The 16734-nt window shown below is 35.9% G+C and overlaps 1 protein-coding gene and 1 long non-coding RNA gene across 7 annotated transcripts; both read left to right on the forward strand.

Annotated features, from left to right (window-relative positions):
- On the forward strand, positions 1-1193 carry LOC136069779 (uncharacterized). Its single transcript, XR_010630981.1, has 3 exons — positions 1-130; positions 232-313; positions 458-1193. It is a non-coding gene; the product is annotated as an uncharacterized LOC136069779 (long non-coding RNA).
- Positions 1194-1703: 510 nt separating this feature from the next.
- On the forward strand, positions 1704-8893 carry LOC112024647 (delta-1-pyrroline-5-carboxylate synthase 2). 6 transcript variants are annotated; one of them, XM_065778708.1, is made up of 16 exons: positions 1704-2393; positions 2581-2679; positions 2824-2926; positions 3981-4020; positions 4121-4190; positions 4466-4513; positions 5072-5126; positions 5469-5549; positions 5636-5889; positions 7020-7120; positions 7575-7658; positions 7736-7846; positions 7913-8002; positions 8133-8244; positions 8354-8525; positions 8628-8893. In XM_065778708.1, the coding sequence occupies exons 2-7, from the start codon at positions 2606-2608 to the stop codon at positions 5079-5081; spliced, it is 345 nt and encodes a 114-aa protein (XP_065634780.1). In that variant the 5' UTR covers positions 1704-2393; positions 2581-2605; the 3' UTR covers positions 5082-5126; positions 5469-5549; positions 5636-5889; positions 7020-7120; positions 7575-7658; positions 7736-7846; positions 7913-8002; positions 8133-8244; positions 8354-8525; positions 8628-8893. The 6 variants fall into 6 exon arrangements, with proteins under 6 accessions (XP_065634780.1, XP_065634781.1, XP_065634778.1 ...); XM_065778709.1 differs by having other exon boundaries at positions 5504-5549; XM_065778706.1 differs by lacking the exons at positions 1704-2393; positions 2581-2679; positions 2824-2926 and having other exon boundaries at positions 3850-4190; positions 7025-7120.
- The last annotated feature ends 7841 nt before the right edge of the window (positions 8894-16734 follow it).

A 16734-nucleotide genomic window follows, 5' to 3' on the forward strand; every position in this document is an offset into this window, starting at 1 on the left:
AGATACTGATGTACCGGACAAGCATCCACCTCATCAGCCCTTACCCCCACAAGGTAGACCGCAACGTGCTAGAAGAGCACCCACTTGTGGGACAGGTGGACACAAAATAGGACACAAAGGCAGCTCTATGGTATGATAACATTAATTTCTCTGTATATGCCTATTTTGCAGTTCACTTTATTCTTTACAATTACACCGAATATTGATTGTATGTATCTAATGTCTTTGCAGCACGATGATGAGCCTAAGGATGATGCCCCGTAGCCTCCTTCCCCGCCCAAACATTACACGAGGAGTAAAAAACGCAAAATTGGTTAGTCTACCATTTATTATCATTTTACGCCAAGTAGGTGATAACGATGTATGTTGTGAAGTAAAAAGTTTGTACACATTCTTTACCAATAAGCTCATTCTATTCATATTTCATTATTGTTGAAGAGCTGCGTTCGGTTTGCAGGTGATTGACGTGGTATCTCTAATGTGCTACTTGGTGCAAATAATAGATAAGCTTGCACATGCTGTGGTGAGTTGGACACTTGCGCCATATTGCTTACACTTGCTTTGCACCTGTTACCAAGGTGCTCTCTTCGTTTCATCACTACTAACTAGATTGAGATGTTAATTGTCTGATGTTATATAATTGGGTGGTTTATGGGGACTACTAAAATTTTTGTTTTGAACTATGCTTTCTTCTTGACTTTTGTCACATTGATTGGCAATGTGCCCCCAAAATGTTTCCTCATTGAACTAGGCTGCAAAATCATGAACTACAAAAAAATTGGCATGATATAATGCTTTTATACAATCTCAAATCACAATCTCAATGAGATAATAGATTTAGATGGCAAAATTCATCCTTAGCAACCACATAAGATTTGTAATTAGTTAGGCTGTAGGTTTTGGATCCATATGCTTGATCTTTTGAAATGGTATTGTCTTCCCTTGTTTCAAATTTGAGGGAGCCTTTTAGTCTGCAGAAAGGATGGCTCTTGTGGGCAGGGATTGGCCTTGGTGCTGCTGTAATGGCCGTTGCATTAACAGGACCCGCTCTGTCCTTCGGTGGTGAGATCCCACAAAGAGAGGTTTCTTCTCTGCTGCAATCTTTGCTTTTCATTATGTTTGTTTGTTTGTTTTCGATTATATGGGGGGCTTTATTTTCCATTATTCTTGGTGTTTGCAAACACAAACACAAACACCGCACTTTTATAGACCCTTTAGTGCCATTTCCTTGTTTAAATATAGGCATGACTGTGTATTGTACACTGTTCCTACATATAATCTATTTAATGTTATAAATGTGGACATTAATAAAAATAGACATCGCGTGTAAAATTATAGACGGTGTGTGTGTGTTTGCAGCGTATGTCAATGATTGTGTGTAAGACCGATTTCCCTTTAAATATTGTTTCTTTGTATGACAACATCGGCAATGCATGGCGTAGAAAACGTATTTGGGGAAATTCATTAATTTTATCGTGAAAATAAGGCTACCCTTATTTATTTTGAACCCACAAAATCCTCTATTTCAAGTCTTCTTTATTTGAATCCTTTTCTGCACGTGACATACATAGCAAAAAAAAGAAAGCTGTAGAAAATAAAATTTAAAGGTAAAATCTTTTAGAAGTAAAAAAAGAAAAATTCAAGGTCGATTTTTTTTTTTTTTACAAAATCAGTTGTGTTAGAACTTAGAATTTACTCATTTTGCATTTTGGACTTAGGAACTTTGAACTCCTATTTGTGGTTTTTGGGAATCTTATTTTGTTATCATTGTTGTTGCTATTATTAGTATTATGATGATGATGATGATGCAAGGTTCAAGTGTAGTATAAGAAGCTGGAATACATTTTCAGAATCTAGCTGCATCCTTGCCCATCTAGTTCCAGATTGGGTATATATGGGCACTTCAACAGTGGAGAAAAACATCTTTTGTTTTGTTGTTTTTTAAACTATAGCAATATCTTTTTTTGTGATTATGACTAAACATCATTGATTACTCTTGCATATCTAGAAGCATTATCTTGCATCATTGAGGAACACTGTGTTTTATTGAGGGGAAAAATAAGGAATACCCCTTCCCCTTTTTATTTATTTATTTTTTTTTTTCATTTTGCAAAGCTTCTATGTTGTGATAATTAATTATGGTTTATGATTTCATATTTTTTTGCTGGAAATTATTCAATACTTGCATGAATGGTGGGTTCAATTATAAATTAATTTAGTACAATCCAATATTATGTGAGATGACAGAGTATTGTTTCTGGAGCACTCAATAATTGCTTTATGTTTGCTAATTATTTTGGTTTGATTTGCTTGGATCATTAAAGGTTGGAAGCTGTGGTTACTCGAGGGGATGGAAGATTAGCACTGGCAGACTGGGGGCTCTCTGTTAGCAGGTATGTTATTCTATAGAATTGGTTTCATGGTTTTTTTTTTTTTCATTTTTAACTCTATTGGTGTCAAAATGGGCAGCTTTTCCAGGAGTTCTGAAAATCAAAATTATTCTAAAACAATATCATAATAAATGTAGTTTTTGTGGCTGTTAACGTTTTTCTCACCCCATAACTAATGAAATCCACGCAGCTTAAACAATTGAACGCTGGAGGCTATGAGGTCATTTTGGTCAGGTGCAGTTGGTCTTGGACGCCAAAGGCTTAGATACCGGAGAGTGGGTAACAGCAGGTCATTACAATTTCCATTTGCTTTAACACACACGTTTATACTTGGATACCTTGTGACCAGCAATTTGAGTGAGATATTTATACTGACCATTTTGTGTTATTCATATGAAAATGTGAAATTCAAGATTCCATATATGTTTTGCAGCTTTGCTGATCTCCAAAATCCGCATAATGACTTTGATGGAAAGGCATGTGGAGCTGTAGGGCAGAGCAGTCTCATGGCTCTTTATGATACCATGTTCAGCCAGGTACAAATATATTTTCTATCTCACATTGGATTTACATTTGAAAGTGCGTTTGTCTAGTGCTTTTTTTCTGTTCTGAATTACTTCACACGTGCTTTAGCAGGTTAAAAATAAATTGCACTTCCTGCACTGTCTTCCCTTCCCCCCTCCCTGCTCTGAATTGTGGAACTGGATCCTTTGGAGAGTTCCATTTCATACCTAAATTTTTTTTTTATCTTACAGTGTACAGAATGTTTAATTTTTTTTTTTTTAAAATTTTTCTTTCTGTGCTACCCCTACCACAGGTTAAAATGTTTATACTGCTCTTAATCCATTTCTTAATTAACTGAGCTGCCTGATTCCACCTCATTAATATACTTCTGTCTCTTAACTTTGTGCTCATTTTTCATCTTTGTTTTATATGCTGTTGACATCTTACAATTGCTATGCCATAGAAATGAAAAACCAGATTTGCTGACTATTGTTTCTTTATGATCTCCATGTCAATTGTTGAAAACAGAATGATTTTTATATCGAAATCTTTGCTTTTTGCTTGTAAAATCTTGTTTAAATCTTTTTTTTTTTTTTTAAGCTTGCTACAATGGTTGAGTTTTGCATTTGTATTCGGCTCCAGTTAGGCATCGAACATGGTATCACTATTGGAGCCCGCTTTGTTCGTTTGTTCTTCAACTCCACCCTAGGTCTTTTGTCTTTGTTTCAGACTCAGTTCAGCCCATTTATCTGTCTTCTGCTTCATTCGGTTTTCTTGGCCAGTGGGTGTCAGAGGTGTTAAGAGAACCATATCGGTTGGGTATCTTATTTTATAATGGTTCACTACTAGTTGGGCCTTTCCACTAACGGGTTAAACTTTTGGGTTGGATAGTCTCTCAAACATATGGAGATTCTCATTTTAATCATTAAATATAAAGTGGTAAAATGCATATTTACGATTTGCTACCCTATGATTTGCAGAAATAGATATTTGTAGTCCTGAAAACTGTTTGGTATTACTTGCAGATTTTCTGGAGTTAATGGAACATCTAAACTAAATTTTTTATCATTTCTTGAAATTGTGCAGATTGTGGTTTGGAGATTTCTGAAGAGTTCAAATGGTCCAGGTGCACTGGCTACAAAACAGGCCTTGTTTTTCATTGTCTTGCTTCAATATTTTCCCAGATTTCTTCGAATCTTACTTTAACTTCGGACCGAAAAGGACAGCAGGTGTTTTGCTGAAACTGCTTGGGCAGGTGCTGCATATTACTTGCTATTATACATGCTCGCTAGTCATGTAAGTCTATTCGGTTTGGTAGCGTTTTATCATAGTTGAAGTTCACTGTTATGTTCTGTCTTGGTCACTATATGGATACTATTTCTTGTTATTTTAGGTTTCTTGTGCATGAACTATTCATTAAACCTTGTTTTAGCATTTTTTTTTTTTTTTATAAGTAATACTCCCTCCGTCCCAAACCTGTTCTCATTTTAGCACTTCAAGTATGTCAGATGAAATCTAAATTAAATGGTTTTTTTCCCCCAGTTTAGTTTCTGATTTTCGTTTCAATTCAGGAGGAAATTGAAGAGCTTGCACATGAGAATTGTCTCCATAGCCAACAGGTATACAGTTGTCTGAATTTTTGCAGATTCAATTGTTTGTGTATTTAAATGACAGCAAAGAAATGGTGGCTACCAAGAGACATTTTTATGAGACTAGTGCAGCTGAATTGAAAATGTGAGGTTGATCAAATGGAAGTGCAGAATTATTACATGTCTATGAATATATGTAGGGAAGTTGAAAAAGAGAGTGTTTTCAATGTTGCTCAAATTTTGATCTCTTGCTTTTCGTGCTTTATAAAAAATTTTGATCTCTTGCTTGTAGGTTTGCTCATACTGTGAATTTGTGTTTGTTTCTATGTTTTTTGTCATGTGGTATCTATGTTTTGAGGTCTTTAATGATGATGGGTATTATGTATTTTTCTTTGATATTTGGGTGTGACTGTTTGGGTCTTTCTGACTTATAGATTTTGTGGGTATTGCTTAAAGCATGTGATTTATGTTTTCCTGCTGGTCTATACATGCGGGAGAGGACCAGCTCATTATTTGAAATTACATGCTTTGCCTTTTGGTTTTGATTCTTTGAAAACTGATTTTTTTTTCACTATCCATGTATTGTAGGAAAGATTAAGTTTGTATGAGGACAAACTTGAAAGGCTCATAGACTTGAGTAAAGGTACATTTTTCTCTTGAAAAGCTGCCATTTGCTGTTAATTTCTTGTCTTAAAATGTCATCTTGAATGATGCTTCACTGCAATGGCACTTCTAATATATATATATATATATATACACGTTTATTATTCAGTGACAGTTTTAATCTTAATCATTGATACAAGGGATTTGTTTTAAGATGAAAAAGGAACGTGACTGGGCTAGGTCATTCAAGATGCATAGTGTACTGTTGTATGCTTTGGATTTGAATTCATTTTACAAGTCATTTCCTACAAACATTATTCAACAGTTGTTTGTAGTTCATTTTTCTTTAATTGATTGCTTGATTTAATATTTGTTCTTGAAGCACCGCTTCGACCTTCTGCTATGTTGAATTCTCAGGCAGCAACGCGCTTTGTTGAGCATGCTTTGCCAGGCCTTACCTCAGGTAGTTGGTCCTTTTCTAATTGTCATGTTCATGAATCTTTTACCATCTTAAGATCTTTCCATTGAGAAGCTGCTCATTTTGTGCAGAGCAAAAGCAAAGTATGAGAAGTATTAGTAGAGGAGAGGGGCCAACCATTAAGTATCTTGAGAGGAGTGTCCAAAAGAAGAGAAAGTATCAATCATCTGAAAATCAATCTGTTCAAACTGCTGCCAAGGAATTTCTGGAGAAGGCAGCCTGTGAACTTCTTGGTGATAATAAAGGTGGTTTAGTGGGACCTCTATAGGCTGAGGCTTTAGATGATGATGACATGCCTGTGAGCTACATTTCGTGCTTTATCCAGGTAGATTCTTAGTTTAAAGCTTTTTTTACGTTATTTTCATTGCCGTTGATATTTACAGTTGTCTTGATGCTCTTTGTGATATGTAACTTATAATCTCATCCCCCCCTCCCAAAAAATAAAAAGAACCTTCTGATGTTGGAAAGGTTTTTGAAAATCTTGTAATTACACACCCAAGTATACAAGAGCTATCCAACAACCTAAGACCTAAATTGCAAAGATCTAAGAATTCCGGAACTGAAGAACATTTACCCCAAATGCTCCTAAGCCAATTGGGAAGGGATCTAAGAAAGAAGTATTATATCCCTTCGAACTACCTAGATTTACGTTCCTTCCAAATACACCACATAAGACAAAGAGGGATGGCTTTCGAGATGTCCACAATTGGATGGCCCTTAAATCCAGCTCTCCAACAAAATGAGAGATCCTTCATCGTGTATGGTATGAACCAAGAATTTCCAAATAAAGAGAACCATACTTCCATAGACCAAATATCCCATATATAGAACAATTAATATCCCCAATGATCCTAAGCCAATCATAAATAGTTCTAAGAAGAAAGAACTTCAATAAAAACAATGGGAATCTTATTCTTTACTGTCCTTTTTTCAGAGAGTCTATATAGACCAATTTAATCACTCTTGAATTTTGGTCTGAGCTAACATATGCTGTACTTCCAAACACTTGCTGCTATTTCTAATAATTTGTGATAGAATTTTTGTTAGTGAGTCCTTATGTTCTTTGCCAAATGTTTTTTTTTTCATTGTAATTTATTTATTATTTGGTGAGGTGTGCTGAGGAGGTTGTAAATGGTTTTTCCAACATATTGGAAATAGGTACTGTAAATTCTATTAGAACTTTAGAATCTTTATCTATTTTTAATGAACCTATTGTTTGTTTGCTTAAAGTAAATAATTGTAATGTTTAAAAGGAGTCATTGTCAATGTATGTGGAGGTCATTTGTTTGAATCTTCCATTCTCTCCCCCTTGTGGCAAAAAACTGCGTGTTATCAGAAAGTTAAGTATATGTTTAGGTTAATTGTTAAGAGCAATATGAATATGCTGTAGTTTACTCCTATCAAACTCTTTTTCTATTGGTCCTCTTTAAGTAAAACATGTTTGTTTTGTTTCAGCGTAGTCCATTTTTCACTGAACAATTGACGGCTTTTGAGGTGTGGCTTGACCATGGATCCGAGCATTTCTTGAGCCAGAGCAGTTGCCTATTGTTCTTCAGGTGTGGCACTTCTCTTTTGATCTATAATTTTGGCTCTATCATTTAATCACCTTTCCTATATTGTGATTTTTTTTTAGTTTTTGGCAGGTTTGTTAGTGGCATTGCCTGTAATTACAGTATAGCGTAGTAAGAGTTGTTTGAACAAATTGGTTTACTAGCTCTAAGTCTCTAATTAACTAAGGAAAAATAAGATAGAAGGCTTGGGTAGTGATGGCCATTGTGTCATGGTTGATGTAAATTGCTTTAAGTGGGGCCGTTTGAAGTTGTGCCTGCTAGTGTGTAATGATTTTATGTTTCTAAGAATAATTTTTGTCCTTATGTTATTTCCCTCCCTAGCTCATGTCTTTCCTTCTTCTTTTTCCCCCCATGCTTAATGGATTCTCTTCTTAATTGGGTCAGTGTTTGGTGTTTCCTTGCTTATAATAACAAGCCTGTCAATTATCTTATGTTCCAGGTTTTGCTTAGTCAATGCCATCGATTTCAGGCACTGGTTCTTCTTGGAAGATTCCTTGATATGGGACCCTGGGCTGTAGATCTGGTAGTTTTTAATAGCTTTGTTGCTTCTCTGTTTCATCTTGTAGTGGTGTTTTATGTAATGATTAATTTTTTTCCCAGGCCATGTCTGTCGGAATATTTCCATATGTCCTGAAGTTGTTGCAAACAACAACACCTGAGCTACGACAAATTCTTGTATTTATATGGACGAAGATTCTAGCACTTGATAAGGTATATACCTAAATCTGCTTCAAAATGTTTCAGCAAATTTTGATTATTATTTTTTTTTTTGCATAGTTAATTTGCAGCGTTTGATTGATACATTGATAGTTGGGGGTAGGGGGATTTGATGACAATATTCCTGCTAGGGAATTTGATAATTTTCAAGTAAGTCTCAGTTGGCATTTAGAATTGTCAAAATTTTATTGTTTGTATCTTCATGTATATTGTTATTGGAAAATTCTTGACTGGAAATTCTTTTGCTATATTGTTTTTCTTCCGTTTGTGAATTTTACAGCACTTATGTAAAAAAATGTTGCTCCATCTTGAAAGGAGACAGAATTTGCTCTTACAGCCTTGATGGAAATTCCTTCTCAGTATAAGGTAACTATAGAGTTTAATATACTAGGGTAAGTCAATAATTTTCTCCAATTGTTTTTGTTAAGGAATTTTGAACACTTTTTTTGTTTTTCTTAATTTTTTTTAAAGACTTGCCATTTCTTCTTACTTTTGAAATAGTGGTCAGAAGGGCACTTCTCCTGGGAGGGTTCCCCTACCCACACCTATCTATGGTACAACATCTTCCAGCAGTTCCAGCAGGTTGAAACCTTCTTATTCTTCCAGCAGTTATGAACCGACACCTATCTAGTGGTCAGCGTGCAAGGACATGGCCTATGGTTGTGGACAACAGGTAAATTTCCCTCTTCCATTTGCTCATTCTCTTTAGAAGAGATAAGTGAGGGAAATGTATTAACATTTAACAAATTTCTTCTATAAATGTCTTTGTATGCAGACATGTTGCGATTGTGGACCAGACCTTGAGATATGCCCAATATATAGGAGGAAAATTGAAACCAGAATAAGGCTCTACTAAATAGTGTTATATTTCCTTCCAAATTTGTTATCATGCGCGAAATTCTTTGTAGTTGGTCAATTTCATCATCCTTTGTAATTAAACATTTTAGATTTCTAAAAAATAATTGTAAATTGATTTATCAATGCCGGAAAAGATATAAAATGTATTCCGGCTAGATCTTTGCTAGTGATACCTATTAGTCTTGTTGGGTGTGCAACTCTTTTTTTGGGCTAAATTGGTTGGTGTCACCTTGGATTCTCACCCATCTTTCAGATTAATTCACAACAAATTTATAAAAATATCTTTGGAAATGTGGCCTCGGAATCATTTGAGTAAATGTCTATGCCATCATAGTGTTTGATTGCTGTCATATTCTCACCAATCGGAATCATGAGGCTTTCACATGTATGGGGAGGTATTTTTCAAATTATTCTAAGCATTACTGAGGTTAATTGAAATCAATCAAACATTGGTTTGGCTAAGAAAAATAATAGATAAAACATCGTATTTTCTATCAAAATAGATGGTCAGTGCGAGCTTGATCCAGTTCACTAATTAATATTTGGCCAACTCTAATTTACTCTCCTTCCCCTCTCTCTCAATCTACACAGCTCATAAAACTCTAGCTTCTGTCAATACCATTTTCTGGATATTATATTCCAGGAAAGGGCTACACGGACTAGAGGGTAACATTGATAACTAATAATAAAAAAGAATTATGTCAAAAAAAAAAAATCTTTTAAAATATTCAAATTAGTATGATGTACAATGAAGGAACAGATAAATTTCTGAAGGAAGGAAGCATATCATTGGCTGGGCAAGTGTGATCATGGGCTGGCACCTTCCATCATGGTTTGGTAGACTATAAGCTATGCGAGAGCTGTGCCAGTGTGATCTAATTGAACCACCTTGAACTCTATGCAGGTTTATTTGCATCCCATGATTCATGATGCACATGGGCATAAGATGTCTATGTCCTTGCGAAATGTCATTGATATGCTTGAAGTAATAAATGGGATATCCTTCGAAGGTCTTCATAAGAGTCTAGAGGATGGGGTATCGTTAGTAGTTGCATAAATTGTGGAATGCTTTACGATTTGCTATGACCAAGTTTGGGGATGATTATGTTCCGTCCACAAATGTAAATCCGGATGACTTGTCATTTAGCTGTCAATGGATACTCTCAGTATTAAACAGAGCCATATTCAAAACTATTGCGGGTTTGGAGTCGTATAAATTCTCACATGTAGCAAGTACTGTGTATTCATGGTGGCAATACCAACTGTGTGATGTTTTTATTGAAGCAAGTAAGTCTTTCTTTGCTGGAGACACACTTTGGTTATGTCTTGATAATGGGCTATGATTGCTTCATCTTTTTATGCCGTATGTTACGGAAGAATGATGGAAGCGCCTTCCTTCACCAAGGGACCAGACAAACAAGATAGCTCTGTTCAAGTATCTCGAAGCTTTGATCCTTATTAATGTGTTATTAATACATTCAAATCATTCAACATTGATAATATATGCAATTTGGTTCAAATTTTCTATTCTCAAGTTTTTATCAAGAAGAAAAAGCTCATATCTTAACTTCAGTTATAACAATATGATTTTGATTTGAGTTTATCTTGACACAATAGATCGGCCCCCCAACACTCCATTTCTAATTTTGGATCATTTTTCGAATGATACCCACCGTAAAATAGCAATAAGCAACCAAAAAAAAAAAAAAAAGAGCATGTGACTATTTATATATTGATTCGACCACATATATTCACCCATGTTATGGTTTGAACAATGCCCATAACACTTATCAGCATACATTTGTGATTCCTAAGTCATAGTCATTGTGGAGGGATCCCATGGGCCAAAGTGGTTGCCTAATCCAGAATTGTTACAGGCCAAAGGTCGACCAGTGAAGTCAAGAATAAGGAATGAGATGAATGGAGTGAGGAATAAAGATCGAGAACCGGGATGGCGGGGGAGGACGCAGATTTGATAGAGAGTCAACCCAAGCAGACATGTGGACTGTGTCATGCTTCCAGGCATAACTGCAGAAAATGTCCATAGTCCGTGGCGCTTCCACAAGCGGTCATGTTCCACACTAGGTAGGTAGATGGCAAAAAGTTAAGCATCGGTTAAATAATTGTTGTTCATTCTATGTTTACCTACTGTTTACTATTATCTTGTCTCCTAATGTGATTACTCTATGTTTTTCAGGCATGTTTCCATGAACAACGTTTTTGTTGTGCGGATCGCTGATCTTAGGAAAAGTGACTACATTATATTGGCACAATTAACTTTTGGTTTTTGTTGAACGTACTTGTAATTCTCTATCCAATGTACCTCTATGAAGATTGTGATTTGAGTAGTACGATTAGAACTGCAAATTAAGCATGGTTGTGCATGTATAGAATGTTGATATATTAAAAATGCCTTTTGCTGTGATGTTAGTGCATTTGCATTGTAAAACTATATTTATGAAGAGAGCGTAACAGTTTCCATAGTTTGGAACCTAGCAAGAACACATTTTGATGTAATTTAAGTGCATTTATATTCTCAGCTTCTTTGCCTCTCAATGAGTGTTTATAGATTACATTCTCAGCTTCTTTATCTCTGTTTCTCAGCAGGTGCATGCACACATTTCAGTTTCTGGTTTGCTTGCATGTCGAGGAAAAAAAAATTTTCCCAGGGGAACTTGAGTTTCATAGACTCGAGTTCCACTGAAAAAAACAGAGCAACCAATCTGCCTGAACAAAGCATTTTTGCAATTAAATCTCGAGTTTCAAATAATTGAGTTTTACTTTAAGGATCTCGAGTTTAAACACTCGAGTTCTTCTCAATTTTATTTTTGTTTCAAGGATCTCGAGTTTTAAAAGCTCGAGTTCTTCTGTTTTTATTTTTTAAAATTTGATATTTGTTTGGAGGATCTCGAGTTTTAAAACTTGAGTTCTTCTGTTTTTTTTTTTTTAAATTTTTTTTTAAATCTCACTTTTTTTTTCTTTTGTACAAATGGGCTTTTTTTCTTAGCTGTTGCTTTTTTTTTTTTTTTNCCTCTCCATTGTCATACCCTTGAAAGGTCATTTACCAAACCCTTATCTTACCACACCCACGTCTGTGAGAAGGTCCATTTGGTGCTTAGGGAAGCAGTTTGGAAAGGAACCAATATACATTAGTTAATGCTATGGTCAAGTAGCGGAATCCGGCAAGCTAAAGAAGAAATAGGTTCGGCGTAACCTCGTTGGAGCAAGAAGCTTGGAGAGCTTAGGTACTTGGGTAGATTAGGCTTGGAGGATCTTCTGCTGTTCATGTATCCCAACTATATTCTTTAGTGGATTTTATCACCGCTTGGAGTGCGGCGGAGAGGTTTTACACCGAGAACTTCGGTTTCCTCTTCGATAACACATCGTGTGTTGTCCGTGTGTTTGCATCTCTCTTTCCTTTATCTTTGCCTTATATTTACTGCTATGGATGTGTTTATATTTGGCTTAGATTGTTTTTATCAATTCTGTTATAAGCTTGTTATCATATTCCGCACATTAATTGTTTGATATAAAGCTTGAATTGGTATTTTTGTATCTGGGGGTCTAAACGTTCAAGGGTGTTTCTTACCCATATTGAACTTTCAAAAAAAAAAAAGTAAAACCATTGATAATAATAAGAAACAAAAGTGGTATCCCTAAACTTACTCAAAAGCACAATTAGCACCAATTAGTGGAAAAGGCAATAAAGCACCATAATTGTAGCCCAGGAAAAGAAATTTCAAAGGTAGTCCCACGTTATTGACTGTAATTCGCAATTTCAAGTTTAAGGGCCTACTCTTGTCAATGAAATTCATGCAGTTTATTCTTGATTGGCTGTTTTACTTAAGGGACAACTTGTTGTGGTGGGTAATTACTGCCAATTGGGTGCATTTTAATTGGAAGATCCTTGCCACTAACCTTTAGTAGCATAAAATAATAATAATAATAATAATAATAATAAATAAATAAATAAATAAATAAAAAGAACAAGAAGAAGAAGATGAAGAAGCAAAACCTACCTAATTAACCAACGAATCAAAAAAGTATTTTGAAAATCCATACTCATTCATTAATATGGAGAATCTATAATTTGGTAGATAGCTAGGCCATTAGTTTATATTATCCACTCTATGGGATCGTTCTACTGAAAATGAAAAAGAAGAAAAAGAAAGAAAAGAGAAGTGAGGGAGTGAGCCGGCCAAAGGAATGAAAAGATGAGTGATTGTGTGGTGGGTAGTGGGGTTAGGTAAGGCTTGGCATGTGGGAACCCAAAACAAATATCTGATCATGACTTTTTTTTTTTTTTTTTTTTTTTTACTGGGACGTTACAATTTCCATTTGAAAGGCCGGGTATAAAGAGCTGTTATACCCAAATTGATCAAAGGTTAAAGACCCTTGACGAATTGAAGATGATGGTTATGGAAGAGTTGTGTGAGAATCCTGCTGTGCACAACATACAAATTACTTATCGTATGCCAAATGAAATCCTAAAGCACCGGATTAATTACAAGTATATGGCGATCGAAACAGAAAAACATGTGAAGATTTGTTTAACAAGTTGGAGAGAATACTTGAAGTAACTAACACTGAGTTGTACATACAATTGGAGCCGCGTGTAGAAGTTGGTATCAAGAAATCCAACAAACACAAACAAGTTTACAGGTTACAGTTTCGGATGCTCAATATGAGTATTTACACATGTAGAGCATGATGATGTCATGTCGATGATGATGATTGATGATGATGAGGATGAGGATGAGGATGATGATGACGACTATGTTGATAAGAGTATTGCCATTGACGGTGAAGATTTTGTTGATAGAGATGAGATTGAAGAGAGGATTGAACAAAGGGATTTTGGGGACTTTGAGGGGACTTTGATGATGATGAGACATTAGACGGTGGTGAACCTGATGCAGACAATGCTATTTGTGTCCAAAACATTACGGACACAATCCCTGCCTACGCACCTCCTGTCTTGTCATTTTTTGCAAAATATTGAGAAAATATGGTTGATCCTTCACATATTGAGACACCATTTGTGTCTACTTGGAGAGAAGGGATGAATTTGTGCAAATGGTTGACTTTTGCCAATAAAGTGGAGGTGCAGCACGTATTAACAAAGTGTGCCCTCAAGGAAAACAAACATTTTATTATCAGTAGGTCGACGACAAAAAACTTTGTGCGAAATGCGTGGATGCGGCCTTTCAAATGGAAATTGTAACGTCCCAGTAAAAAAAAAAAAAAAAAAAAAAAAGTCATGATCAGATATTTGTTTTGGGTTCCCACATGCCAAGCCTTACCTAACCCCACTACCCACCACACAATCACTCATCTTTTCATTCCTTTGGCCGGCTCACTCCCTCACTTCTCTTTTCTTTCTTTTTCTTCTTTTTCATTTTCAGTAGAACGATCCCATAGAGTGGATAATATAAACTAATGGCCTAGCTATCTACCAAATTATAGATTCTCCATATTAATGAATGAGTATGGATTTTCAAAATACTTTTTTGATTCGTTGGTTAATTAGGTAGGTTTTGCTTCTTCATCTTCTTCTTCTTGTTCTTTTTATTTATTTATTTATTTATTTATTATTATTATTATTATTATTATTATTTTATGCTACTAAAGGTTAGTGGCAAGGATCTTCCAATTAAAATGCACCCAATTGGCAGTAATTACCCACCACAACAAGTTGTCCCTTAAGTAAAACAGCCAATCAAGAATAAACTGCATGAATTTCATTGACAAGAGTAGGCCCTTAAACTTGAAATTGCGAATTACAGTCAATAACGTGGGACTACCTTTGAAATTTCTTTTCCTGGGCTACAATTATGGTGCTTTATTGCCTTTTCCACTAATTGGTGCTAATTGTGCTTTTGAGTAAGTTTAGGGATACCACTTTTGTTTCTTATTATTATCAATGGTTTTACTTTTTTTTTTTTGAAAGTTCAATATGGGTAAGAAACACCCTTGAACGTTTAGACCCCCAGATACAAAAATACCAATTCAAGCTTTATATCAAACAATTAATGTGCGGAATATGATAACAAGCTTATAACAGAATTGATAAAAACAATCTAAGCCAAATATAAACACATCCATAGCAGTAAATATAAGGCAAAGATAAAGGAAAGAGAGATGCAAACACACGGACAACACACGATGTGTTATCGAAGAGGAAACCGAAGTTCTCGGTGTAAAACCTCTCCGCCGCACTCCAAGCGGTGATAAAATCCACTAAAGAATATAGTTGGGATACATGAACAGCAGAAGATCCTCCAAGCCTAATCTACCCAAGTACCTAAGCTCTCCAAGCTTCTTGCTCCAACGAGGTTACGCCGAACCTATTTCTTCTTTAGCTTGCCGGATTCCGCTACTTGACCATAGCATTAACTAATGTATATTGGTTCCTTTCCAAACTGCTTCCCTAAGCACCAAATGGACCTTCTCACAGACGTGGGTGTGGTAAGATAAGGGTTTGGTAAATGACCTTTCAAGGGTATGACAATGGAGAGGAAGAAAGTAGAGGAATTTGTAGAATCTCTTTAGATGAAGATTGGGGATGAGGCAATCTTGTTTTTCTTTAGGGTTTTCTCTCACAAAATTCTCTCTGGAAGCTCTCTTAATATGATGGGTATAAGGGTGTATATATAGTAGGGTGAGAAGGGAATGCAAAACATCAGTTTTTGCCAAACAGGGCAAGTTGGTGACTTGATCTCGCGGCTTGACCAAGTCGCGAATTCAAGTCGCGACGTAACGGCCTGGCCAGACTGGAACTTTTGTCCTATAGCGTGACAACTGGCGCGACCCTTCAGCTTCCCAGTGTGCCTTTCACGTGCCAGCATTTCGCGGCTTGCTAGTCGCGATCCACCCGCGAGCCCTAGCCGCGAGCCTCTGTTTTTCTTGCACACTCTGGAGCTTTTCTTCACATCTTCTCATACACTACCCTTACAATTTTCCCACCTAAATACAGGGTTGCTAAGTGCTAAATTACAAGTAAATTGGTCACGGAATAAAGCCAATTAAATGGTTGATTAAATTCAACCTTACAATCTCCCCCTTTGGCTATTCCATAACAAAACCCTACAACAGACTCTAGACTTAAACGTGAGTTGGGAACAGTTAGAAAACTCACTCACACCTAACTCTAGATTCTGTAAAGCTCTTGAACATATGAATAAGTAACTCCTGAAACACAATAACATAGCAATATCATTGTATGCAGAAAACTTAATATGCATATGGAGCAAAATAAGCATGATCAAGCAAATATGAACATAAGCATAAAAGCAATAATTCATGGCAAGATCAACACCAGTAGTCACTAAGCAAAAGTGATTACTATGTTCATTCACACAAGGAATGAACATCCGGACATGCAAAAATGATAAACTCAATTAGGGGTCCCACAAAGATCGAAAGAATTAGATCAATGACCAAAAGAACAAAAGCTCAACCATAAAAACCCTTTCTCATCCAAACAGAACGATTGTTTGGAATAAATGTCTCAAGAGAAGTGAGATGAGGGAGGAAGAATGAGAACCGGAGATGCACATAGTCAAGGAGTTAAGAACATTAAACATTTTCTTAACCAACATACTATTTTCACTCAAAATCGGTTTACCCTTTTTAGCATAACTTCCAAGAAACTCAAGTTTCTCTTTCTTTTGAGAGCATGAAACTTAGAGCAATGAGGTCTTAGATGACCAAAGGCATCACAATGGTGACAAACACTGTGTTTAGGTCCACTAGGCTTTTTGGGAAGGGATCTAGCAACATGGTTTGTTCTCTCTTCAACTTATAACATTGAGGTCTTATATGACCAATCACACCACAATTGTGGTAAGTTAGAACAAACTTAGATCCATCCAAAGCCTTAGATTGAGACCTAAATGGAGGCTTTGACTTAACAGCCTTCTCTCCACCTTTTGATTTCTTTTATGTGGGAATGTACACCGATTTGTCCTTTGGGGTAGAACACACAATAGGCACAAATTGAGTACCACAACATGATTGCAACT

Source organism: Quercus suber, unplaced genomic scaffold, assembly GCF_002906115.3.
Source record: "Quercus suber isolate HL8 unplaced genomic scaffold, Cork oak 2.0 scaffold_189, whole genome shotgun sequence".
Taxonomy (NCBI): domain Eukaryota; kingdom Viridiplantae; phylum Streptophyta; class Magnoliopsida; order Fagales; family Fagaceae; genus Quercus; species Quercus suber.

Coding starts and splice junctions, on each gene's coding strand:
- LOC112024647 (XM_065778706.1), top strand. Junction 4,514..5,071: donor ATTGTCTCCATAGCCAACAG/GTATACAGTTGT, acceptor CATGTATTGTAG/GAAAGATTAAGTTTGTATGA. Junction 5,127..5,468: donor GCTCATAGACTTGAGTAAAG/GTACATTTTTCT, acceptor TTGTTCTTGAAG/CACCGCTTCGACCTTCTGCT.